The 17,875-nt window shown below is 41.0% G+C and overlaps 1 protein-coding gene across 6 annotated transcripts in view; it reads left to right on the top strand.

Annotated features, from left to right (window-relative positions):
• map2k5 (mitogen-activated protein kinase kinase 5) overlaps positions 1-17,875 on the top strand; it is a 353,172-nt gene that overhangs the window by 193,534 nt on the left and 141,763 nt on the right. For all 6 annotated transcript variants that reach the window (XM_059639304.1, XM_048562623.2, XM_048562622.2 and 3 more), the window contains 2 exons: positions 3,156-3,204; positions 6,198-6,271. In XM_059639304.1, the coding sequence (XP_059495287.1) occupies positions 3,156-3,204; positions 6,198-6,271 (123 nt within the window). The remainder of the gene's footprint in view (positions 1-3,155; positions 3,205-6,197; positions 6,272-17,875) is intronic.

The following is a 17,875-nucleotide window of genomic DNA, read 5'->3' as shown; positions in this document are numbered from 1 at the left end:
GGGCTATATAAATACCATTATACGTCAGTTTTAGTCCTCCCAACACTAGATAGTGCTGCTGCTCTTTGAAGTCCCAAGTTGTCTCTTCCAAATCAATTCCACTTGATGATCTTGTTGGTGTATTCTAATTTTAACTTCTTTTGAGCCCCAATCTTTTCATTAAAATTTTAATGTGTGATATTTTTCATTTTTGTTTCAGGTAAGTTTTATTTTGATTGAACAAAAAAAAAACCTACTGCTCTTTTCGCCTGCTTCACTTTTTGAGTTTGCCTGTTCTTCAGGTCATCCCAGCCCTCCTTTCAATTAAAAGGAAAAATATCAAGGGACAGGTTTACCTGAGCAGCAGCAATTACATTATTATCACCTTTGGAGTGTGACTATTCCTACCACCTCCACACTGGTTTTTCAGAAAAGTAATTTTGATTGTTATCCATTTGAAAAGGACAGTCAAGTTGTAAATTCTCCTCCAAATAAGTTGTGAACAATGTGGTGTCATTTTATCTGTGATTATAAAAAGTAATTTGTACAATTGCAGAGTTGAATTATTTCAAGAACTTTGCTACAAATTGTGTTAACAACCTTCAGTTAAGTGCAAGATGGATAGCGGATAGCTTTTTTCAATTTTGTATTTATATTTAAAACTAAATTTGGGAGAAATTACTGTTTCTAAACAAGAGAAAAGCAGTGCAAACCAGAGAATAGGTGTGTAAAAAGAAAGCATAAAGGCCATGCAATGTCACACACAAGCTTACTACATTCTGCTGGTGCAAGATCAAGGTTATTTTAATCCACGTGAGCTGGCTGTTAGTTAACCTCAAAGAATGTGTGATATCATTTGCTTTGTTGGTTGTACACAATATCAGTTTATTCAGTAGGGTCTGGATTAATCAAAATACAACCAGACATTTCAAACATTCCTAAAGGTCTCTTGAGGTTTAGGACACAGACACAGTTGGTATGTTTATCTTCAAGTAGCATTATTTGTATTAATAATGATACAGTAATAAACCCAATCAGCTATGAGAGCATCTGTCTTTCTGGAACCCTGCTTTTCAACCTAAAACATCTAGCAAAACAAATTTTAAGAGTTTTTGAAAATTTAACAATTTTTTGGAGAAAATTGAATAGCTCTGTCCTTCATATTAGTTTTAGTTGTCATATATGCGTCCCAACAGGGAAAAGATGCTTAGTTAAAATAATTACTTGTAAGAAACATCAAATAAGCTGGAGCTTCAGCATGAACTATTAACTCATCAAGAAATGGTATAACAAGGTGTAAAGCTGGGTGAACACAGCAGGCCATGCAGCATCATCCCCATTCCAACTCCCCACCTATACTCATCCTTATTGGCTCCATCCCCACCTCCTTGACCTGTTCGTCGTCTCTCCACCAATCTGCTCCTTTATCCACTTTCCATCATCACCTCCCTCCTCTCTCTATATATTTCAGAGTCCTCTTCCCCTCCCCCATTTCTGAAGAAGGGTCCAGACCTGTAATGCCAGCTTTCCTGCTCCTCTGACGCTGCCTGGCCTGCTCTGTTCATCCAGCTCTACACCTTGTTATCTCAGATTCTCCAGCATTGGCAGTTCCTCCTATCTCTCAAGAAATGGTTTGTTATTTTATAGTTGGAAATACAGAATGCAAATATATTTTTCAGCCTAGATCATCAAAGACGGAAAATGTTTCTTCTTTACAGTGGTAACTAGATTAGATTTGTTGAATCTTCTCACCTCATAATTCTCTTGCTCTGGATTTAAGGAAATTATTCACTGTGTTTGAATTTAGAATCCTGGAAAATACTAGGAAATGTTCAGCCTCAGAAGTCTAGGACTTGCTGCAACATGTAAAAAGCACAAATATTTCAGAAATAGATAAAGTTACTTAACACTGAGTGTGCAAGTCATTTCCTGTGAGTCATTTGTAGTTTAATCAGGTTTTGTCATGATTTTTGGAGAATAACTATAATTGCTTTTGAATGGTGACCTGAATTGTATGTGATCCATCACTGAAAAGGATTTTAGAAATATTTTGTTTCAAATGCTGAGATTTTATGATATAAAATGCTCATCATCTGATTAAAACACTTCGGTGTTTCTTGGTAGTACTGTAAATTTTTCATTCATTTACTTTTCAAAGTTTTTTGAAATTTGCCAATAGAATGTGGGTACCATCGGCAAATAACAGTGAAGGAATGCGAACCTATTTCCAAGCCAGATGGTGTGTGACTTGGAAGGGAACTTGTAAGTGTTCCCATGTGTCTTCTGTCCTTGTCCTTATTACTGTTAGATGTCTCAGATTTGGGAGATATTGGTTTAAAAAAAAGCCTTGGAGAATTACTGCAGTGCATTTTGTCAATGCTACTTGCTGCAGACATGAAGGTTCAAAGAAGCCAGGGCATCTGCGCAGCCAACCTTTATTACCAGGGTCTTACTAGAACTCCTTATACATTTGCAAAAAGACGCAAATTATGCAGCACATTATTGAGGTGCGTCCCTTGTGCACATTAAGTGACTGACTAATTGCATTAAATTCAGCAAATGAGGAAGTAATCATTGAACTCTGGAGAATTGCATTAGCTTGGTAGGTACGATTGATAACTACAGCCTTGGAGCTCGTCCCATGGAGAGAGTGAATGTTTAAAGTTTGTGTGGAGTATCATTCAAGTGCACTACCTTGTCCTGGATGGTATCAGGCTTCTTGACTGTGTTGTAGCTGTGCTTACACTTAAGTATAGTTAAAGCTGTAATGAATGGTAACATTGAAGATGTTGATGGTGGGGTATATGATCATGGCAGTGTCACTTGATTACAATGGAAGTAAAAACTGAAAGAACTGCAGATGCCTGAAATCAAAAACGAAACCAGAAATTGCTGGATAAGCTCAGCTGGTTTAGTAGCGTCTGTGGAGAGAGAAACAGTATTAATGTTTCAAGTACTGTGATCCTTCCTGGACCCAAAATGTTAACTTCAATTTCTCTCCACAGATATTGCCAGACCTGCTGAGCTTGTCTAACAACTTCTGTTTCTGTTTACTAGGGAAGCAGTTACACTCTGTTATTGTAGATGGTTATTCCCAGGTGCTCATGGTGGGAACGTAACAGATTACAAAGTATAATTGAAATAATTATAATGCATGTTCTACTTTTATCCTGCAGGTTGTGAAAGGCCTTACCTACCTCTGGAGCCTAAAGATTTTGCACAGAGGTGTGTTATATCTTTGTTTAAATTTTTATTTTACGAATAATACCTTGTTTTCTTTTCTATTCAATTAATCAAGAAGGCTAATTTGGTGAAAGGAAAAATAAAAAATTGAGTTTTTAGCTCCAAGTGGCAAAATAAATTGATGTCAGCAACATAGAACTCTACAAAGATATTATGGAAGGTTAGGTCATATTTCTTTTTGGCACAGATGCTCAAATTTGTATTCAGGTGTTTCCAATGACTATGAGAAGTTAGCTGTTTCTGCTCAGTTCTTTTCCCCTTCTGTTTTGTCCTGTAATCTCTTCACTCATGAAGCCCAATAGGCACAGGTGTCTTAAGATATGAATCTTAACAGTGAATGTCTAACTATGGGGGACAACAGAAATGATCTTAAGCCTGTCAGTACTTGGCGTATGTGCAGTAAGATACAGCAATCTGAGCGTGTACTTGCCTGAACCACTTTCTGTTGCCCAGGGCAATGAGGTATGTAGTAGTGACTCTGCCCTCTGCCCTGGCTGAGATCAGTTAAGTGCAGACATTATTTCAAATTATCATTTCATAGTTGAAACCTATTAATTGGGACACTTTGGTGGAAATGAACTTATCTCATTTATCAGATCATCCCCATTTATCCAAGCCCAACAGGTATTGATCTAACTTTACATATTGGCCACATCTCCATCAACTGGCGCCAGCTACATTTACAAGCTCTCAAAATCAAAGTGGAGTCATCTTTACATGATTAATTAGTAAAAGCTTGTACATTAGATTCTGTCTGTTCATTCAGAGTTCCAATATGTGTATGTTGATATTTGTGTTATAGTTTTGTGCCCTTGTTTCATTTCCAACCCTTTAATAAATGTTGAAAACGAGAAATGAACAAATTAAGGTTGAATTCCGACTGAAATGGAAATGATGCAGTCCATGAATGGCTTCACAAATCTAGTTACATTACATCTCAGCAATGGCAGTGATTTGGTGTCATTGTTTCATGATTTCAAAAACTTAAATACACAAATGCAGAACACTTTTATATCACTGAAAGAAAACATTAGTGATATGAAATTTTACTTTCTGGTCCTTCTTGCTTTTCTATATTGTAAGTGATGACTTAAAACTCATATCAGACTCCAAGGTGTCAGCAGCTTTCTAACAGCTTGCTCAAGTGGAAGGCCGCATCAAATTTTGATTTCAGAAGTTTATATAATTCTGTTCTAATTGAAGTTATCTTGTCCTTTAGTTTTGCATAAAATGTAAGTGACTGCTCCAACACCTTTTCTGAGTAAACCTTGATTTTTTTTTTACTCCTGTAATCCAGTTAAGGAGTAGGTCGAGCTTCAAAATAATAAAGTACCCAGTTAAATCAGGTAGCAGTTGAACAGTTCCCCTCAGCAATGAAATCTGCAATTTTCATATCCATGTTAAGTCTCCTGTTCCAACTGCATAATTTAGGAATAAGGTTGAGAAGTGCTGAGCAAAGGCTGATAATTTCCCATAGCAAGTGAGGTAGGAGAATTGGATTTTAAAAAAATCACCCCTTGGCTATTGCAGATGATTGCATGATTTTGGCAGTGGTTTAGGAAAATTAATCAATACTCTAAGCTACAGGAGATTCATATTTTTCATTCCCTTCATCCTCCCCGCCCCACAAAAAAAGTCTGTATGGCGACCACTATTTTTAAAAAAAATCTATACTATCCAAAACGTTTGTTAAATATCTGTGTTGCCTTGAGGGTAGTCACAGAGAAGCTGGCTGCAGCAACAGGGCAAGATGTAAATATACAACCGAAGAATATACTCTGCATTTTACTAGGGGTGCATTACCTAACAATTGCAATGTTCTGAGGATTGCTGTAGTAGATTGAAATGATCAGAATTTAATTATTTTCTCTTGACTTGTGTTGAAGGTTTGCTACATGCATCTACTACATGTTTTATTCTTTATTCTTTTACTCCCAAACAAGTAGAGGTGTGTACTGTCACAGTGTAATACGCAGTTGTGCTTTAGGAACACTTTGTGCTACATTGCCTGGAACAGTTTACTACTGCGATAATGAGGGGGAAGAACTGACCATTTTAAAATTAATTCACGGATACCAGTGTACAGTAAAACTGCCACTGCTTGCATTTTATTATGAGCAGAAAAAATGCTGAACAATGACCTTTCCTTAACAGCCTCCTTTAGAAAAATAATCAGTTGCAGAGTTACGATTAACTTGAATATCCTTTGTTTGTTTCTGTTGTTGGATACTTCTGTTGGAATGCTGAGTGGTAGTTATATCATCAAGGAAATGAGCTTAAAGAAATCCCTCAGCTCCACCATGTGAAAGAGAGAAATTAATATGCATAGTTGAAAATGAAGCACCCAGGGTTCATGACTGTTGATTGCACTTGCTTTGCATTGTTGAGCCAGTTCCTGATGGCAGTAATGTCCCAATGACAGCTTAAAAACAATCAACAGAGAAGACAAAAGCTATGCATAAAATTGTTTATTTACAAATGTATTTTTATTTGAGTGGTCAGTTACACTTGCTTATTATGCTCTGCTGAAAGCTCTTAAGTCATAATTGACAGCAGTCTCCTGCATTGCACACTAGCTAAGCTGATGTTGTGCAGAAGTTCTGGTTCCACCAGAGATTTTTTTGTAATATTCATTAACAAATTGTGCATCTTCTTAAATGACACAGGAACAAAATCATCTTGGTTTTGTCAACTGTCTTGTAACACCAACCAAGTTTTTCTACTTCATACAAGTAGATTGAATGGCTATGTTGTAATGAGAACATTAGTTTATTTGAAAAACATTTTCTCAAACGTGTTATTCAGGAGCATTATAAATGTGTGCAGCAGGTGCAAAGCTTGTCATTCTAATCTGTATAGCTTTTGTGTTGCCTTCATCTTCTGCATTACTGAGTCATAGCTGTAATTACAGAATCATTAAATTCTGAGATGCCTTTAAAAGGATTGTTTCTATCTCCTATTTTTGTTCTTTGCAGATGTCAAACCCTCTAATATGTTAGTGAACACACGAGGACAGGTCAAGCTGTGCGATTTTGGAGTAAGCACCCAGGTATGCTCATGGGGACGTCTTTATTCAAATCACCTGGCTGTAAGTCAAAGGGATCCACAACAAAGGCCCCTTGTTGAGCGAGAGACCTATTCACATTTAATCTCTGAGTGACTTTCCTTCATCAGAGTATGATTGTTCATTGTTTAATGACAGAAAAATTGCTGATATTGTAATTACTATTTAAAAATAGAACAGGTCATTGATATGCGTATTTGATTTGAAACGTTTGGCCAGACAATGAGGGGGGCAGAGCACATGCTGTGTCTGGGGAACTATGGAGGCCTGCAATAAAAATTAATGTGGAGATCAACAATAGTGGCAGGCATCTACAAGGCGATGCACAAAATTTAATTAATTTCCATTTTTGGCCCTTGAGACACTTGTGGTAGTGACCTGTGAGCTTGCTTTGGTGTTGATTTGAATTGCAGTCGCCCTTTTCTCTCAGTCAAAGAATTTGAAGAAAAAGAAGGTCAGTGGTGTATTAAAAGTTGTCAAAGTCTATTCTCCCTAGTGCTTTGTATATTCTCCATTTTGTCAAATGTGTAAGCAGACAGCTTGTGTCAGGACAGTGTGATGGTCCCGGGTGACAGAAAATTTCGTTCAGACTGTTAGATGTTCCAAAATCTGACTTTGTTATAAGCAATTGCAGCTTTTGTAATGGAGTGATGTAAGTTTATCTGTAGCCATTCTGATTTTAAAGTCAAGAAACTGTTTTCTGTTTTATCAATGTAATTCATTTCATAATTCCATACAATTCTTATTTTAAGAAGACCAAAAGATGATGAGCAGGAGTAGATGATTCAGCCCGTCTAATTAAACTGAGATCAGACTTGATAATAGCTAATCTGATGATCCTCAGCTCCGCCTTCCTGACTTTTACCCATGATCCTTGGCTCCCTTACGGATTTTAAAATCTGTATGTCTCAGCCTTGATATACTTAATGACCCAAATTCGACAGCGCTCAGCAGTAAAGAATTCCACAGATTCACTACCTTCCGTGCGGGGCGGAAAAAGTTCTACTCATCTCTATACTGAGTGAGAAGAAGGTGCTGATTGGTTGAGCTATGATTGACATTAGCTAATTAAGAACTTTTAACCGTTTATCCTGCATTTTCTTGTCAATTATAGCCCATCCAATCAGCGCCCTATTCTCACTGTAGACAAAATGGTCTCCTTTTTCCAAGTCGGTTTCTTGCATCCTAGTTTTAATGAGTGAAAAGCTTTAACTTCTAATCTCCTCTTAGCAATGTTTAAATTCTGTCTCCTGTTAGTTAACTATTCCTCTCTTGATGCTAATACACTACTCCCAACATCATGGGCTAACAAGCAAATGCAAAATTTATCAAATGTCTTTTGGAAATCCAAATCTATTAAATTGATAGGTTTCCTTTTATCTATCTTGCTTATTATCTCCTGAAAGAATTTTAATAAATTTGTTAGTCACCCACAGTGCTTCATTGTATCATATGTTGCTAAATGCTCTTCTATTACGTTCTTTATAATAAAAATGTTGCCAACAATTTTCCCCAAGAGGGAAAGAGTAAGGCTAACTGGCCTGGAATAACCTGTAATCTTCCCTTGTTAAATAAGGGTCTGACATTAGTAGGCTTCCAATCTTCCGGCACGTTTCCAGAAACTAAGGATTATTGGAAGATTGCTACTAGTGCATCCATTTTCTTTGCAGTTAATTCCTTCCAATATCTTAGGATGCAACCCATCAGATCCAGTGGACTTATCAGTAGCATTCTGTATAAACTGGGCAGCTGTGCAGCCAATCTGAGGGTCTGTGTGTGCCAATCATGGAAACTGGTCCCAGCCATTATCAAGTGAAGTGGTAACAAAGTGTAGAGCTGGATGAACACAGCAGGCCAAGCAGCATCTGAGGAGCACAAAAGCTGTCGTTTCTGGCCTAGACCCTACTTCAGAAATGGGGGAGGGGGAGAGGGTTCTGAAATAAGTAGGGAGAGGGGGGAGACGGGTTCGAAGATGGATAGAGGAGAAGATATGTGGAGAGGAGACAGACAAGTTAAAGAGGCCGGGATGGAGCCAGTAGAAGTGAGTGTAGGTGGGGAGTTAGGGAGGGGATAGGTCAGTCCGGGCAGGACGTACAGGTCAAGGGAGCGCAATGAGGTTAGTAGGAAGGAAATGAGAGTGCGGCTTGAGGTGGGAGGAGGGGATAGGTGAGAGGAAGAACAGGTTAGGGAGGCGGGGATGAGCTGGGCTGGTTTTGGGATGCAGTGGGGGAAGGGGAGAATTTGAAGCTTGTGAAGCCCACATTGATACCATTGGGCTGCAGAGTTCCCTAGCGTATTATGAGTGGCTGTTCCTGCAACCCTCGGGTGGCATCGTTGTGGCACTGCAGGAGGCTCAGGATGGACATGTCATCTAAGGAATGGGAGGGGCAGTTGAAATGGTTCGTGACTGGGAGGTGCAGTTGTTTATTGCGAACCGAGCGGAAGTGTTCTGCAAAGCGGTACCCAAGCCTCCACTTGGTTTCCCCGCTGTAGAGGAGGCCACAGTGGGTATGGCGGATGCGGTATACCACATTGGCAGATGTGCAGGTGAGCATCTGCTTGATGTGGAAAGTCTTCTTGGGGCCTGGGATGAGGGTGAGGGAGGAGGTATGGGGGCAGGTGTAACACTTCCTCCAGTTGCAGGGAAAAGTGCCAGGTGTGGTGGGGTTGGAGGGGAGTGTGGAGCGGACAAGCGAGTCACAGAGGGAGTGGTCCCTCCGGAAAGCAGACAAGGTTGGGGAGGGAAAAATGTCTTTGGTGGTGGGGTCAGATTGCAGATGGCAGAAGTGTCAGAGGATGATGCATTAGATCCAGAGATTGGTAGGGTGGTACGTGAGGACAAGGGGGATTCTCTTTGGTTATTGCAGGGACAGGGTGTGAGGGATGAGTTGTGGGAAATGTGGGAGACACAGTTGAGGGCGTTCTAGACCACTGCGCGGGGGATGTTGCGGTCCTTGAAAAATGAGGTCATCTGAGATGTACAGGAGTGGAATGCCTCATCCTGGGAGCAGATGCGGTGGAGGCAAAGGAATTGGGAATAGGGGATGGCATTTTTGCAGGAAGGTGGATGGGAGGAGGTGTACTCTAGGTAGCTGTGGGAGTCGGTGAGCTTGAAATGGATATTTGTTTCTAGGTGATTGCCTGAGATCAAGACAGAGAGGCCCAGAAAGGTGAGGGAGGTGTTAGAGATAGTCCAGGTGATCTTGAGATTAGGGTGGAAGATGTTGGTGAAGTGGATGAACTGTTCGAGCTCCTCGTGAGAGCATGAGGTGGCGCCAATACAGTCATCAGTGTAATGGAGGAAGAGGTGAGGTTTAGGGCCAGTGTAGGTATGGAACAGGGATTGTTCCACGTAACCTATAAAAAGGCAGGCTTAGCTTGGGCCCATGCAGGTACCCGTGGTCACCCCCTTTGTAGGAAGTGGGAGGAATCAAAAGAGAAATTTTTGAGGGTGAGGACGAGTTCGGCTAGGCAGATGAGGGTGTCAGTGGAGGGGGACTGGTCAGGCTTGTGGGTAGGAAGAAGCGGAGGGCCTTTAAGCCACCTACATGGGGAATGCAGGTGTGTAGAGACTGGACGCCCATAGTAAAAATGAGGTGTTGCGGACTGGGGAATTGGAAGTTCTTGAGGAGGTGGAGGGTGTGGGTGGTGTCACGGATATAGGTATGGAGTTCCTCGACCAAGGGGGAGAAAATGGAGTCCAGATAGGTGGAGATGGGTTCGGTGGAGCAGGAGCAGGCGGAGACAATGGCGCGACCAGGGCATGCTGCTTTGTGGATTTTGGGAAGGAGATAGAAGTGGGCGGTGCGAGGTTAGGGAACAATGAGGGAACGCTGTAGGTAGGAGGTCACCTGAAGTGATAAGGTTGTGGATGGTTTGGGAGATGATGGTTTGGTGCTCAGGGTGGGTTCATGATCCAGCTGGCGGTAGGAGCAGGTGTCGGAGACTTGGCGTCTGGCCTCAGCAATGAAAAGGTCAGCGCGCTATACTACAACTGCGCCTCCCTTGTCCGCAGGTTTTATGGTGAGGTTGTGTTTGGAGTGGAGGGAGCAGAGGGCTGCACGTTCTGCGGGGGAGAAGTTGAGGCAATTGATGTCTCAATGACAGTTGGAGATGAAGAGGTTGAGGGAGGGTCCTGAGTAAGGGGGAGTCCGGGGGGGTGGTGAAGATTCAGCAGGGTTCAGTGTTGCTGTCTCCTCTGCAGCTGCTGGCTGCGAGCGGAGCGATGTCAGTGTCAGCTGTGGGTGGGGTTGCGTAGGCGGTGGTGGACGGAGTTGTGCCGGCCCGTCCCAACAGAACACCTCCCTTCTGCCCCAGTAGTGGTGCCATTATCCCATGCACTGAAACATATCCATCATGCAACAATTTGAGTCACATATTTAACTTCTTGACTTATTTACCCTGTAACAATTTGCTTATGATTTTCAAAAAACTTTTCAAAAATAATGAAATATGTCCGCTTTGAATTGAAAGCCACCTATTTTCCTACTTTAACTGTTAGTAAAATTCTACTGCATCATGTATAAGTTCATGCCTTTCACTTGACAGAAGCTATAGGCCAAAAGCCTTGACAGACTGATGATCTTCAAGGAAATCATTGAGGAATCCTAAGAATAATACCAGACATGAGTGCATATACATGTCATGAAAAGATTGACAGGCGAGGTCTCTTTGCTCTTGGAAAAATAATGAGGTAAAGAGAGGTGGTTTAATGGAGGCCACGAAAATTTTGAAAGACTGGGACAGAGTGGATCCGTAGAGAACATTTCCTGTTTGGAGAAAGAGCATGCATAAATTGTCATCAACATAAGATAGTCACCAAGAAATGCAACGGGGAATTCAAAAGCAACTTCTGTTTGCAAAAAGTAGTGAGAATATGGAATTTTCTACCATAGTAGTAGTAAATTCACAGAAGTAAACAATATAGTTCAATTTCAGAGGAAATTAGACAAGACAGGGAGAGGAGTTAATGTATACAAATATAATTTTAGACATGGAAAGGTTGGAAGAAATTCAAGTGGAACATAAGCATCAGGGAGCTGGTTATGTTGATTAACCTTCTTCTGTGTAATCTACCCTAAGCAAAGCATTGAACACATTGTTTCTATATGAATATTAGCTGTTTAATACCTACCCCAAAAAAAGATGGTTGTGATTGTTGGAGGTCAACCATCTCTGTCTGGGACATCACTGCAGAACTTCCTCAGGGTAATTAGGTCTAGGCCCAACCATCTTAAGCTTCATCAACGGTGTTTCTTGCATTAAAAGGTCAGTAGTAGGGATGTTTGTTGATTGCACAATATTCAGCATCTTTACTGAAATAACCTATGCATCAAGACAACGTCCAAGCTCGGGTTGATACATGGTGAAAACAGTTGTATCACACAAGTGCCAGGCAACCACCATCTCCAACAAGAACGGATCAAACCATCTACTGATTGCATTCAGCAGAATTGCCATTGCTGAATCCCCACAATCAATATCTTGAAAGTTATCTCATACCAAAAATGGAATTGAACCAGCCACATAAATACTGTGACTCTAAGAGCAAGACAGAGCCAAGGAATTCTGTGGTGAGCAACTGATCTCTTGTGTCCCAAAAGGCTGTTCACTATCTACAAGGCACAAGTCAAGAATGACATAGAATACTCTCCATTTATTGGAAGGGACCTGCTCCACAACACTCAAGAAGCTTGACACCATCCAGGACAAGGGAGACCATTTGATCATCGCCCATACACCACCTTCAATACTTACCTATTTACCTCCTTCCCAAAGGATAGCAGCATTTACAAGATCCACTCAGGATCTACTAGATCCACTCAAGATCTACAAGATAACTCACAAGCATCCTTGAAAACCCCCAATGTCTGCTATCTAGAAGCGCATGAAAATGCTTTTCATGTACAAGTCTCTCACCGCCAAAATAAAAGGCATGCACCGTCGTGACTTGAAACTATAAATCAATTCAAAATCTGGAACTCTCTTTCCAATAGCACAGAGTGCATTTACACTCTCAGGACTGTGACTGTTGAAGAAGCTGGCTCGCAACGGCAGTTAGGGATAAACAGTATAAAGGCTGGCTTAGGCAGTGATGCCCACCTCCAATGAACAAATAAGTACAAAGTATTCATGTTGATGGTGAATATAAAGCAAATGGGTGAACATCTCTCATTGATTACAATAAAAGCAGATACTACAGATGCTATGGGGAGAAAAACAGTTGTCGTTTCAAGTCAAATAATTTCAAATTTGACTCAACATTAATGGATTAGCTACAACAGTCATTTGAGATTCAGCTAAAGGTCAGAAGTATGTTATCATGTTGGACTTCTACCCACTGGATAAATATATCAATTTTGGTGATATTTCTTTTTAGAAGCGTGTTAATGGTGTTATGGTATCTCATTGACTGATTGCAGGATTACCATTGCAGAGAGGAAATACCTTGTGCAGATTGCAGGTGTTTTTTAAGGTAGTGTCAGGAAGGCTGATTATATTCCAGTCTTGAATATAACTTACATCTTCTAGAAGCATACTTGAAAAATCTATAAAGACGGGCTTTTTCCATCATAATATTGTGAGAGAAAACGGGGAGGAGTGGGGAAGAGAGAGACGGGGGGAGAAGGAGAGAACATGGTGCTAGTCAACGAGTTTGTCAAAGCCATGATATGAAAGAAATGAAGAACTTGAACTTTTGTAATTTTTTAAGAATAGCAAAATCAACTAGACTGTTAATGATGGGATGTTATAAACATGCATGAATAAGTAAGCATCTCCAGTTGCAACCTTTGGGGGAGGAAAACTTTGGAACAGAAAATTGGGATATACCAAAAAGGAAACTCAACAATGTGTTTTGAGTGTCAGACCAATATGATTTAACGACTCCTGTTCATATGGCCTTAGCTAAAATTTCCAAACTCCGTTAAGTTTGTGCAAGTTTCTGAAGTCAATAGATTTTCTAATTTCTTAGCTGCAAGGCTTAGTACCTTGACCATACTGAGTACTTCATCTCTCACAGGGATGACGAGTAATAAAAGGGTTAATGGCAAAAGTCAGAGGATTAATACCATTGAATTGAATATATCATTGAGAAATGAAAACTATTTTTGTTATCCCCTCTGCATTCTTATTCCCAAATCAGCTGCTCTGCTGACTTTTACATGAGCCAAACATTGCACAATCTTATTTAATTTTGAACACTAAAATGTTTCAAGTTTTAAATTCATTTTCTCATAGAACATAGAACCTTACAGCACAGTACAGGCCCTTCGGCCCTCGATGTTGTGCCGACCTGTCATACCGATCTGAAGCCCATCTAACCTACACTATTCCATATACGTCCATATGCTTATCCAATGACGACTTAAATGTAGCTAAAGTTGGCAAATCTACTACCATTGCAGGCAAAGCGTTCCATTCCCTTACTACTCTCTGAGTAAAGAAACCACCTCTGACATCCGTCCTGTATCTTTCACCCCTCAATTTAAAGCTATGCCCCCTCGTGCTCGCCGTCACCATCCTAGGAAAAAGGCTCTCCCTATCCACCCTATCTAACCCTCTGATTATTTTATATGTTTCAATTAAGTCACCTCTCAACCACCTTCTCTGTAATGAAAACAGCCTCAAGTCCCTCAGCTTTTCCTCGTAAGACCTTCCCTCCATACCAGGCAACATCCTAGTAAATCTCCTCTGCACCCTTTCCAAAGCTTCCACATCCTTCTTATAATGTGGTGACCAGAACTGTACGCAATACTCCAAGTGCAGCCGCACCAGAGTTTTGTACAGCTGCAGCATAACCTCTTGGTTTCGGAACTCGATCCCTCTATTAATAAAAGCTAAAACACTGTATGTCTTCTTAACAGCCCTGTCAACCTGGTGGCAACTTTCAAGGATCTGTGTACATGGACACTGAGATCTCTCTGCTCATCTACACTACCAAGAATCTTACCATTAGCCCAGTACTTTGCCTTCCGGTTACTCCTGCCAAATGCTTTTCATGTACAAGTCTCTCACCGCCAAAATAAAAGGCATGCACCGTCGTGACTTGAAACTATAAATCAATTCACACTTGTCCACATTAAACTCCATTTGCCATCTCTCAGTCCAGCTCTGCACCTTATCTATGTCTCTCTGCAACCTATAGCATCCTTCATCACTATCCACAACTCCACCGACCTTAGTGTTGTCTGCAAATTTACTAACCCCTCCTTCTACGCCCTCATCCAGGTCGTTTATAAAAATGACAAACAGCAGTGGACCCAACACCGACCCTTGCGGTACACCACTAGTAACTGGTCTCCAGGATGAACATTTCCCATCAACTACAACCCTCTGTCTTCTTTCAGCGAGCCAATTTCCGATCCAAACTACTATATCTCCCACAATTCCATTCCTCCGCATTTTGTACAATAGCCTACTGTGGGGAACCTTATTGAAACCGTGCTGACTATCCCTAATCAATTTATTCTTTTCTAGATGATTATAAATCCTATCCCTTATAACCTTTTCCAACACTTTACAAACAACTGAGGTAAGGCTCACTGGTCTATAATTACCAGGGTTGTCTCTACTCCCCTTCTTGAACAGGGAAACCACATTTGCTATCCTCCAGTCATCTGGCACTATTCCTGTAGACAATGACGAGTTAAAAATCAACGCCAAAGGCTCGGCAATCTCCTCCCTGGCTTCCCAGTGGATCCTAGGATAAATCCCATCCGGCCCAGTGGACTTATCTACCTTCACCCTCTGTAGGATTTCTAATACCTCTTCCTTGTGAACCTCAATCCCACCTAGTCCAGTAGCCTGTATCTCAGTATTCTCCTCGACAACATTGTCGTTTTCTAGAGTGAATACTGTTGAAAAATATTCATTTAGCGCTTCCCCTATCTCCTCTGACACCACACACAACTTACCACTACTATCCTTGATTGGCCCTAGTCTTACTTTCATCATTCTTTTATTCCTTAAATACCTATAGAAAGCCTTAGGGTTTACCCTGATCCTATCCGCCAACAACTTCTCATGTCTCCTTCTGGCTCTTCTGAGGTCTCTCTTTAGGTCTTTCCTGACAACCTCGTAGCCCTCCAGCGCCGTAACTGAGCCTTCACATCTCACCCTAACATAAGCCGCCTTCTTCCTCTTGACCAGAGATTCCACCTCCTTCGTAAACCACGGCTCCTACGCTGTACAGCTTCCTCCCTGCCTGACAGGTACATACTTATCTAGGACACACAGGCGCTTTTCCTTGAATAAGCTCCACATTTCTAATGTGCCCATCCCCTGCAGTTTCCTTCCCCATCCTATGCTCCCTAAATCTTGCCTAATCTCATCGTGATTGCCTTTCCCCCAGCTATAACTCTTGCCCAGTGGTATACCTCTATCCCTTTCCATCACTAAAGTAAACATAACAGAATTGTGATCACTATCACCAAAGTGCTCACCTACTTCCAAATCTAACACCTGGCCAGGCTCATTACCTAGTATCAAACCTAATGTGGCTTCACCCCTTGTTGGCCTATCTACACACTGCGTCAGGAAGCCCTCCTGCACACACCGGACGAAAACTGACCCATCTATAGTACTCGAACAATAGTGTTCCCAATCAATATTTGGAAAGTTGAAGTCCCCCATGACAACTACCCTGTCTCTCTCACTCCTATCGAGAATCATCTTTGCTATCCTTTCCTCTACATCTCTGGAACTATTCGGAGGCCGAAAGAAAACTCCCAACAGGGTGACCTTTCCTTTCCTGTTTCTAACCTCAGCCCGTACTACTGCAGTTGACGAGTCCCCAAACATCCTTTCTGCAACTGTAATACTGTCCTTGACCAACACTGCCACACCTCCCCCCCGCCTTTTTACCATCTTCTCTGTTCTTACTGAAACATTTAAATCCCGACACCTGCGACAACCATTCCTGTCTCTGCTCTATCCGTGTCTCCGAAATGGCCACAACATCGAAGTCCCAGGTACTAACCCATGCTGCAAGTTCACCCATCTTATTCCGGACGCTCCTGGCATTGAAGCAGACACACTTCAAACCAACTTCCTGCTTGCTGGTGCCATCTTGCTTCCCTGAAACTTTATTTCGGACCTCCCTACTCTCAACCTTTTCTATACTCGAACTACAATTTTGGTTCCCATCCCCCTGCTGAATTAGTTTAAACCCACTCATCTGTTGCTTTCTGGCCCTTGTGTTCAGTCTTTATCAAATCTATCTTTCTCTCTTTCAGTACCTATTTATTTCTAATTCACTAATTTTAATTCACTGCCCTCCTCTATTATTATTCAATTTATTTTTCAATTCTTAAATCTCACTTGTTAAGGAGATAAACTGATTATCCATTGAAATTCCTAAAATCTCAGATGTTTCATTGTCGTTGTTGTTCCATCATCAACTCACACTTAATAAACTTTTAGAGCAAAGAGTTTACAAGCAGAGGGTGAAGGAAAATGTCAAAAAGGATCCTGTGCAGTGGCCCACTCAAATAAAATTTGAGCCATTCAGGTTATAACAAATTCCTTGGTATCTCTTTACCCAACTTGGTTTGCTAGTTCTTATGTCTTCCAACCTCTGTTTCCCCCACTTCTAATAGTGTAGTATAGGTTTAAATTCTGTCATAGCAGCTGGTAACATTTAAAATAATAAATTGGGGAACATAAAGCTCGTCTTAAAAATGGTGTACATCTCAACTGTTATGAATAAAACCTGTTTAGTTAACTAATGTCCTTTTAGAGAAGGAATACAGCCATTGTAATTCTGTCTGACATACATATGCCTCCAGATTCATCGTAATGTGATTGTTTCTCTGAAATGGCCTAGCAAGCCACTCACTTCAAGGCATTTAGGGATGGGCAACACGTAAGAACAGGAGTAGACCACTCAGCTCCTCGAGGCTGTTACACCATTCAATGAGATCATGGCTGATATGTGACTTAACTCCACCTTTGGCCCATAGGCTTTAATACCTTTGGTTAACAAATATTTGTTGACTTAGATTTAAAATTAACAACTAATCTCGAATCAACTGCCGTTGGTGGAGGAAAGTTCCAAACCTTTACCCCACCTTTTTTACGTATAGAAGTGCTCCCTTACATCTCTCATGAACCATCTGACTCCTATTTTATATACTATGTCCCTAGTTCTAGAATCTCCAACCAGTAGAAATAGTTTAACTACCCTGCCTTTTCCTGTTATTATCTTGAAGACTCTGATCAGATTCCCCCTGAAGCTTGTAAATTCTAGAGAACAGCAGCCTAATTAGTATAATCCCTCAACATAACCTAATGATATCTGGACTTCAGGGGTTCTTGTACTCCCTTCAAGGCCAATGTACCCTGCCTAAGGTATGGTGCCCAGATCTACATATACTGCTCCAAGTAGGGTCTAACCAGCATTTTGTATAGCTGCAGCATAACTTCTGCCATCCTTATTCTCCAGTCCTTTAAGTACAAATTATTCCATTAGCCTTTGCTAGTCCTGCTAGTGAATTCCACATTTTATGTAAGAATAGAGATAGAACTCCATTTCCAACTTTTCTCTCAACAACAATTTCTGAAGAAGACTTGTACCAGACTTAAAGTTAA

This window comes from Stegostoma tigrinum, chromosome 33, assembly GCF_030684315.1.
Source record: "Stegostoma tigrinum isolate sSteTig4 chromosome 33, sSteTig4.hap1, whole genome shotgun sequence".
Classification (NCBI taxonomy): domain Eukaryota; kingdom Metazoa; phylum Chordata; class Chondrichthyes; order Orectolobiformes; family Stegostomatidae; genus Stegostoma; species Stegostoma tigrinum.
The sequence above is the reverse complement of the archived record's forward strand: the minus strand, read 5'-3'. Positions and strand labels throughout refer to the sequence as shown.